This window comes from Oncorhynchus mykiss, chromosome 18 (genome assembly GCF_057628025.1).
Source record: "Oncorhynchus mykiss isolate SJ-2025 chromosome 18, ASM5762802v1, whole genome shotgun sequence".
NCBI lineage: Eukaryota > Metazoa > Chordata > Actinopteri > Salmoniformes > Salmonidae > Oncorhynchus > Oncorhynchus mykiss.
This window is the reverse complement of record NC_143039.1, coordinates 55,612,116-55,622,042: the sequence shown is the minus strand read 5'-3', so window position 1 is coordinate 55,622,042 and position 9,927 is coordinate 55,612,116. Positions and strand designations below refer to the sequence as shown.

Below are 9,927 nucleotides of genomic sequence, written 5' to 3'. Positions count from 1 at the left end.
GTGCTTCTACATCTACATTGCTTGCTGTTTGGGGTTTTAGGCTGGGTTTCAGTATAAACACTTTGTGACATCTTATAAATAGATGTGATTTGATTAGATGTGTGATTTGAAATTTCAATATATTTACATACACAGCTCTGATTGGCGAACAGGATTGTCTACACTCTAGCCTACCCCTTCAAAGTGGGAAGATACATTTGCAAATAAAACTGACTGGTCAGAATAATTGTTCAGAATAATCAGATCAGGTTGTGATGTCATGCGGTGAACCACAAACTCCATCTCATCTGAACAGGGCTTAAAAAAAAAAAGCTCTTACAATAAAATTATATTTTTCATAAAGTGTTATTTCAACCTCACAGTGTGGAAATATGTATATATATATAAAGGAAAATAATTTTGACTTCACTGCCAATTTAAGTGAATTCCATAGACTTATTGGTTCATAATGAATTATGTAGGGAAGGTCTTTATTATCCATTTGCTCTGCTACCAACATACTACCAACAAATGATCTGTTGATAAGCAACTGCTTGCTAAAGTTAGGGTTATGGTTAGGTTTAGAATAAGGTTTAGGGTTAGGATTAGGGTTAAGGTTAGAAGTAAGGGTTAAGGTTAGGGTTAGGGATAGTAGATAGTTAGTTGAAATGCTCCTGATAGTTGTAGAGCATCTACAGATGGACTATCCAAATAAAGTGCTTTCGGTCTTTGTTCTTCTGTTTTCGGCTTTTGACTGTTACAGTGTACTGTGAGAACAGCAACTAACAGTTTAGCTATCCATCCACAGTTCCTCAAACTAGACATAGTACACCCCTGACCCTAACCACTTACCTAGCTAATGCTAGCCACAAACGCTAACGCAACAAGACGTATGATACTGTACTACCGACATTCCTCCACCAGACCATTCGTAACATATCATATAAAATGGAGGGACACAAGAAAAAACATAATATAATGTGAATGGGTGTGAGACACCATTGGCTCTACAAATCATCCCATGGTTTTTACAAATTGGGACACATCATTTGCTACCATGTTAATTTTTATTGATTTGTGTTGTTTTAATCAATAATCCTAGACAGGCTTCTTGTAAAACATCTTGGCTTGCTGTTCGTTCATCAATGCATTTTTACAATAGATGCTCATCTATCTTAAACTATAAACTATAATGATTACTGCATGACCACTGCAAGGTTAACCATGATGGACCACAAATACCTTACAGTCTCTGGCAATACATTGAATACAAGCAAACATACATCTTTTTTAAAATTAATGTTACAGAAATGTTCCAATATTTTATCGTTTGTAAAGGAGTTCCATATCAATTTATATTAATTCATGAAAAAATGATCTAACTGCAATATCCAAAGCACGGCAGAAGAGTGATAGAAAGAATATAGGAAACACTTTGTTTGGATGAGATAGTCAATCTGTAGGCTAAAGACAAGCTGTTGAAATGCTGCTGATTGCCTATTGATAGTTTGTTGAGCATCTGTAGATGAACTCTTATATAAAGTGTTACCAAAATATAAGTATAAAAAACAGGAACGACAGATTGTGAACAAAGAAGATAGGAGATTCAACACAAAGAGTGATTCACATAAAGAGAGTACGGAAAGGTACAATGCTGCAGCTATTGACAGCGGGTTTCGAGAAAAATTATGCAGGAGTTAGCCTTAATCTAAATAACATCCATTATTCTATAGCAGACACTCAGAGGCAAGAAGGCTATTAGCAACTGTTCCTGTTGATGTGGCCATTTTCTAATTTGTGACATTAGCACTTTTTTTCCAGTGTGATGTACTGTTACCTTCATGGTCCCACTGTGTATTAAAGGGTGTTAAAACCATACTTAGATGGCCATTATATTGCCATGTACAGTTCATTTACGGAAGGTGTGAACATTGTTACAGGGTAGAAAAGTACTTAAATATCTCTACCCGGTAGATTTGTGCTTGTTTGCAAAGCTAATGCATGTCATTATGTCAATATCATATCTGTAATACATAAGGATGTGTAGGCTGTTCACATTTTAATACACTATCTTCCTTTGTTGCTACCACGTAAATACATGACTTTAGAAATCACATATAAGGTGGGTCTCAGGAATACTGACAAAAGCGATGAGAACATAAACCAGAAATTGATTCAGCTGTAAATAATTCAGTAGTCTGTGTTCTTAGTGCAGAAGCATTTTTACTCACTGCCATGAAATATACTGCAAATAAGACTAGGTATAAAATAGTCTCAGTCTATAATTACATTTTTACAATTTAAGTCGGACTGAATCAGTTCCTTTCTTATTTTTTTTTTTAGCATTTAGGGTTAGCCTCAGCAGTAGACTATGTGATCAATTATCACTATGAAAATATCATAAAGTTATCATAAAGAAAGCATACAGAATCACATACACCAGTTGTTTCACCTATAACTGAAAAAGTCAGCGAACTTTGACCTCAGAACAGCCTCAATTTGTCTCTACAAGGTGTCAAAAGTGTTCCACTGGGATGCTGGCACAATTTGACTCCAATGCTTCCCACAGTTGTCACGTTGGCTGGATGTCCTTTGAGTGGTGGAACATTCTTGATGCACACGGGAAACTGTTGAGCGTGAAAAACTCAGCAGTGTTGCAGTACTTGACATACTCAAACCGGTGCGCCTGGCACCTACCATACCTTGTTCAAAGGCACTTAAATCTTTTGTCTTGCCCATTCACTTTCTGAATGGCACACATACACAATCCATGTCTCAATTGTCTCAAGGCTTAAAATCCTTCTTTAACCTGTCTCCTCCCCTTCATTTACACTGATTGAAGTGGATTTAACAAGTGACAACAATAAGGGATCATAGCATTCACCTGGGCAGTCTATGTCATGGAAAGAGCAGGCGTTCTTAATGTTTTGTATACTACAAAGTCATGTTAAGTGATTTTAGTTTTGAACTGACTTTTGTTTTGGCAGCTGTTGTATCCTTCTGACTTCAGTATGTCCACAGACATACAGATACACATCATTAGAAATATCTAACCATAGTAGTTACATGTAATCTACAGATGGAGGATCTTAATTTGAGCCAGTTGGCTACAACAGGAAAATAATCATGCAGCAATAGGAAAGGGAAATGATTATGTGGCTTATAATTTATGGTAATTCTTGTAAGAGGTGATACATTTTTCTTAAGTTAAGTTTGACATTTCAAATAGGAAATTACAAACTTCGGGAAGCCTTTTTCAAAACTCAAATACTGTACAAGTTTCCATTTCCTACTGTGCAGGAAAATTCACAGCAGCAATTAAGATCCTACACCTGTAAGAATGAAGTCGACATAATCAGTAATTATATTATATTTGATTTCTTAGTCTGTGCTACCTAGTATCATTTGGCTAAATGATTCACAAAACTTTCGTCATCATTTTGGAGTTTGTCACAGTGGTTTGTGACATAGCATCATGTCCAAGGTCATTCAAAACTATAACTGCGTCTGAAATGGTACCCTAATCCCTGCATAGTGCACCACTTGGTCAAATCTAGTGCACTATATAGGGAATAAGGTGCCATGTGGGGTGCAATCTATGGCAGGATTTACAGGCTGGATATTTCATCAGCATTGATTTTTTGCAAGGTTACCGGGAGAATGTATACCCTATAATAAACTCAAATTATAGCCTATGAAATACGAAGGTTGATTTTCAACTTAATGGCTATCATCGATTGATGCCCTCAAAGTATAATTGAGCGCTACGATAATCTATTTTAGGAATCTTATCATGACTTAATGCCATAGTTAAGTCTCTCTAATCTGCCATAGATTTATTTAGACAGATGACACAATGTTTCTCTCCAACTGCACAGTTTCATAGAGCCTGCGTGCCACATTTCTCCCTATTCCCTATAGTGCACTACATTCTTATAAAAAAAAGGTTCCAAAAGGGTTCTTTGGCTGTCCAAAAAACGTAGAACCCTTTTGGGTTCCATATGTAGAACCCTCTATGGAAAGGGTTCGACGTGGTACCGAAAATGGTTATTTAAAGGGTTCTACTTTGGGGACAGCCAAAGAACCCTTCGTAGGTTTTAGATATCACCTTTTTTTCCTAAGAGTGTACTTTTGACCAGAGCAGAATGGACCTACTGTGTGTTCAAAAGTAGTGCACTATATAGAGAATAGGATGCCTTTTCAATGCATCCTTATTTAAACATAGTTTAATCTGCTATAGATTTTATTTGACAGATGACACAATGTTTTTCTCCAATTACACAGTGACACAGATAGTGAGTCCTATTCAAATCTCACTTGGTTCAGCTATATAAATGCTCAGTGATTCTCAAGAGGTTTGTGGTTTCGGTTTCACAAGCCGCCATACTCTTCCAGTTTAAAGTTGTTGTGCTGTACACAGTGAGTGTTCTGCAGTTGTTGTTCAATTTTCACATTCATCAGAGTAGTAATGCATTCACAAAGAGTGTAGATCATGATTGGACTATGCAGCCCCAGCGTCTTCCGTCTGCTCCTCCAACCTCAATCAGTGGTCTATAACTATTTAGTTATTCCTCTCAGTGGTCCCTTCCATCTCTCTGCTCCTCTCTGCTCCAACCGATAAAACCTACCCGTGAAAGTAGGATTGGAGCCGACAGCCAAGGTGTCGTTGGAAAGGAAATGCAATGGTACAGTAGATTGAACCCTCCTGGATTCTCAGCTACAGGGCACAAGCAGGTACAGAGCTCTGTGGTAGATTTTAATGTAGAAATGTTCCATGTTGCAAATGTCAAAAATATAAAATATTCAATTCATATCAGGAGTGTTGTAATATTATCTCACTTTGACAACAACGGCGGTGTCGGAGCGTATTGTCAATCAGTAGGGAATTCTCTACGCAATGTTATTATTTACAGTATATAGTATAAAAAAATTATGTTGGCTACAGAATCACATAGCTATCAGCCCCATTTTCCCATTTTGATTCTGTGTCTCGTGCCCAGTGCTTTGCACTAAAGTATGCTTTCATCCATCATCCAACCTGTCAAAAATAATCTGTAGTTTCTTCTTCTACATGTGAAATGTCACTGTTTTTCCTTTTGTTTTGAAGTAGATGAGAAAGTGGAAAATAATGTTCTGTTTTTCCCATGAGATCTTAATTTGACTCCATGGAAGTAGAGTTAAGTGTGATGCTTAGAATATGCCTCAGCAATCTTTAAAGTTCCTCATCAATGTAAGTTTACAGGTGCTTGCTTCCCAGGGAATAGAAAGAAGATCAACCAAGGCAATGCATTCGGAAAGTATTCAGACCCCTTGACTTTTCCACATTTTGTTAAAGCCTTTTTCTAAAATGTGTAAAAATATTTTTTTGGTCCTCATCAATCTACACACAATACCCTATAATGACAAAGTGAAAACAGGTTTTTTGATATTTTTGCAAATGTATTAAAATTAAAAAACAGAAAAACATTATTTACTTAAGTATTCAGACCCTTTGTACTCAGACCCTTTCCAGTGATCATCATTGAGATGTTTTTACAACTTTATTGGAGTCCACTTGTGGTAAATTCAGTTGATTGGACATGATTTGGAAAGGAACACACCTGTCTGTAAGGTGACACAGTTGACAGTGCATGTCAGAGAGTCCAAGCCATGAGGTCAAAGGAATTGTCCGTAGAGCTCCGAGACAGGATTGTGTTGAGGCAAAGATCTGGGGAAGGGTACCAACATTTTTTTGCAGCATTGGAGGTCCCCAAGAACAGAGTGACCTCCATCATTCTTAAATGGAATATGTTTGGAATAATCAAGACTATTCTTAGAGCTGGCTGGCCGCCCGGCCGAACTGAACAATTGGGGGAGAAGGGCCTTGGTCAGGGAGGTCAACAAGAACCCGATGGTCACTCTGGCAGAGGTCCAGACATCCTCAGTGGAGATGGGAGAACCTTCCAGAAGGACAACCATCTCTGTAGCACTCCACCAATCAGGCCTTTATGGTAGAGTGGCCAGACGGAAGCCACTCCTGAGTAAAAGGCACATGACAGCCAGCTTTGAGTTTTCAAAAGACACCTAAAGAACTCTCAGACCGTGAGAAACAAGATTCTCTGGTCTGATGAAACCAAAATTGAACTCTTTGGCCTGAATGCCAAGCGTCACGTCTCGAGGAAACCTGGCAACATCCCTACGGTGAAATATGGTGGTGGCAGCATCATGCTGTCGGGATGTTTTTCAGCAGCAGGGACTGGGAGACTAGTCAGGATCAAGGGAAAGATCAACAGAGCAAAGTATAGAGATATCCTTGATGAAATCCTGCTCAAGAGGGCTCAGAACCTGACTGCGGTGAAGATTCACCTTCCATCAGGACGACTCTAACCACAGAGCCAAGACAACGCAGGACTGGTTTTGGGACAAGTCTCTGTATGTCCTTGAGTGGCCCAGCCAGAGTCCAGACTTAAACCCGATCAAACATCTCTGGAGAGACTTGAAAATAACTGTGCAGTGACGCTCCCCATCCAACCTAACAGAGCTTGAGAGGATCTGCAGAGAAGAAGGGGAGAAACACCCCAAATGCAGATGTGCCAAGCTTGTAGCGTAATACCCAAGAAGACTTGAGGCTGTAATTGAATACATTTTGGAATAAGGCAGTAACGTAACAAAATGTAGAAAAGGGTCTGAATAGTTGTAGAATGCACTGTGTCTACTCATTTGGTGGTTTCCCTTACCCTGTTGCCTATATTTAAAAACATCCCCAGTCCCATATTTTTGCAGCTTGTCATCAGTCACAAACAAGGATGACTAAATGATGAAACCAAGTGGCATTCTTTGGACCACTGTCCTTGACAACATCCTGTGTATTCTCTCTGCAGCCAGACATCCATTTGTCACAAACCAGAAATGCGCTACTCAAAAGCTCTGGCACCGTCACAGATTGTCTCTGGATAGCGGAAAACGATTTATGGTGAAACATTGAATCTGTCTTCTTCTGAGCAACAATAAAGAAGATTCCTAAATCTCACTGGGAGGAATATCAATTATGTGGTCAAAAAAATAAAAAAAATGGTGTGGTTTGGACCCCTCTTTACTGACAACTCTGTGAGTCTCACTAAATCAATGCTTATCCTGTCAGAACTCTGTTGTGGAGATCTGGGTGACCTCAGACTGCAAGTCTTGCTGGGCCCTCCTGGATTGAGAACCAGAACCACAAGGGATCTGGTCCATGCCTAGTCATACAGGCTTCCTTTCCTTCCCAGCTACAGTCGGAGTGCAGACTGACACGGGCTCCCTGTTGGCGTTCCGACCCCTGTTGAGGGAGTTGCGTTCCACGCGGGTCCGGCAGGGCAGGCAGAAGTCCCGGAAGCACCTCTTGAAGTTCTCGTCCAGGAAAGCGTAGAGAACAGGGTTGAGACTACTGTTCATGTAGCCCAGCGCAATGCAGAGGTGCCAACTGGCTTTCACGTAGGGGTTCCTGTTAATAATAAGCAATGATAAATGATGCATAATTCATTTTATTTTATGCCCTTTTTCCAAGTAATTTGACCTAATAAAATAAGCAAGATTAATTAAAAAGCAATACAAGCACACAGTAAAATTAACAAGAAAATAAATACCACAAAACATAAATTCTTACGTAGAGTTGATCTCCACCAGGGTCTTGATGATGATGAAGATGTGGATGGGTGTCCAGCAGATGATGAAGGCTGCGACGATCACGAGGACCATGCGGGTGATGCGGCGCATGTTGCGATCCTTCTCCTTAGAGCCGGAGAGCAGGCGGACGCTGCGCAGACGCAGTATCATCAGACCATAGCAGATGGTGATGACCATGACAGGGACGATGAAGGCAAAGATGAACACGCAGATCTTAGTGACCGTGTCCCAGTACCAGTCAGGGTCGGGGAACTTCAGCATGCACATAGTCTGACCTAGGAAGAGAGGGGTGAAGGGGTGGAGAGAGGGGTGAAGAGGCGGAGAGAGTGGTGAAAGGCGGAGAGAGGGGTTTTGACCAAAGATTTAACATACTGTAAATTTGCAGGATGAGGGACTTAATCCCCTTATTTAATGGGATTAAAAAACAGACAGTTCTAGAGAGGAGACTGTAGTAGGTTTATGTTTTAGAGATAATTTATATTTTGACCAAATATTTAATATACTGTACATTTTTGCAGTAAGAGGGATTTATCCCCTTATGGGATTAAAAAACAAAGAATTTAACAGACAAATTCCCAAAAACATGTTGAGTTTCAAATGATGAAAACTCCAACATGGGTGAGGCTATACAAGAAATCCTTTTGAAAGAAGTGTAAAAAAACGTGCAAGTTTAACAATGCTGTCTCACCACTGTCTGTCGTTTTGGTCACAGCCATGACCATGATGGGCACTCCGATGGCAGAGGACAGAACCCAGATCAGAACGTTGATGATCTTACCCTTGGCAGGCGTCCTGAACTCCAGGGCTCTCACTGGGTGACACAGGAAATTACGGTTCAATTGCAATATATATTACAGTGACTGCTGGCCTTTTTTAAATTTTATGTGGTGGATTATTGGTTCTAAGCACCCTTTCATTTATTTACGCGAGAGGATAGGAGTTGATCAGGATGAATTCCAAATGGCACCCTATTCTCTATTAAGTGCACTACTTTTAACCAGAGCCTCCCTAGGCTCTGGTTAAAAGTAGTGCACTATAAAGGGAATAGGGTCCCATGTGGAATGCTTCTCTCCCTTTACCTGGGTGGCACACAGCGATGTAGCGGTCCACAGACATCATGGTCAGGGTGAAGATGCTGGTGAACATGTTGTAGTAGTCAATGGCGATGACCACCTTACAGAGGACCTCTCCGAACGCCCAGGTCCCCATCAGGTACTTGGCGCTCTGGAAGGGCAGTGTGCTAGTGGCTAGGGCATCCGCTAGAGCCAGGTTAAAGATGTAGATGTTGGTGGATGTCTTCATCTTGGTGTATCTGTGGACAGAGGCAGATGAGTAAAGATAATTGATCTTTTGCTGTGTGTTGAACATGGGTGGAACAGCAAAACATGCTATTCTAATTGTTTTCAGGAAACATTTCTATTTCTATCTGAATGAGTGATTAGAGATTAAAGCATTAGTGAGCTACAAATTGCTCTAACCACATAATTCAGTGTATGGTTTTGGTAAAGCATTGACATGATCAGATCATGATCACTGTTTTAAGATGAACATTTTCTTGATAACATTTCCCACTATGGGTCTGTATTAGATCATAACTACTTCTGATTTTCTTTGGTTTATTCCTCTAAAATAAGCCAATTTAGAATTTCTGAAACTCCCTCAAAGATAAGTTTTCTTTAGTGTTTATTAATTAGACCTTCTCAAGAGCATGTGATCCTAACTGACCTAAAACAGTGATTGTTTACGAGGATTAAATGTCAGGAATTGTGAAAAACTGATTTTAAATGTATTTGGTTAAGGTGTATGTAAACTTCAGACTTCAACTGTATATTCTATCTTAACTGACTTTGTCTTCAAAACAGTATTCTGTTAGTCATTGCCCGTGGGTCTGTATGTAAAAGGCTGTAGAGGTACAGACTACATTAGTGTTGTCATTTGTTTGCCTAAAAGAGTACAGTGCTTGTCGAGTAGATATTTGCACTCCGCTGAACGGCTTTGTGGATAAATTAAGTCCATTTAGTCAATGGTCCAGATGTGTGTGTTCACCATAAAAGCTATTGCCTTTCAAAAGCCAAAATGACAACAAAATTAAACCAAACAACACTCAGAATGAAGTAAACAACATTTACTGGAATATGGAAATCAGGTCTGGGCGCTGGTCAGTAGTTGACAGTGACTGTAAGCTCCAAACCTAACTGTTCCCTGTTGCTCAGTAATAAATACATTGTAGCCTGTTAATTTTCCTCTCCTTGGTCGATAACATGTATAAACAGACACTTACAGCTCGTACTATATAAACACTACCAG

At 39.7% G+C, this 9,927-nt stretch overlaps 1 protein-coding gene across 1 annotated transcript in view; it reads right to left on the bottom strand.

Moving 5' to 3' along the window:
* Positions 1-2,182: 2,182 nt before the first annotated feature.
* The window catches only part of LOC110496400 (delta-type opioid receptor-like), a 28,587-nt gene continuing 20,842 nt past the window's right edge, over positions 2,183-9,927 (bottom strand). The window contains exons 2-5 of the mRNA XM_021572277.3: positions 8,700-8,932; positions 8,309-8,431; positions 7,601-7,895; positions 2,183-7,438 (exon numbers count right to left, since the gene is read on the bottom strand). Of these exons, the coding sequence (XP_021427952.2) occupies positions 7,198-7,438; positions 7,601-7,895; positions 8,309-8,431; positions 8,700-8,932 (892 nt within the window). The 3' untranslated portion in view covers positions 2,183-7,197. The remainder of the gene's footprint in view (positions 7,439-7,600; positions 7,896-8,308; positions 8,432-8,699; positions 8,933-9,927) is intronic.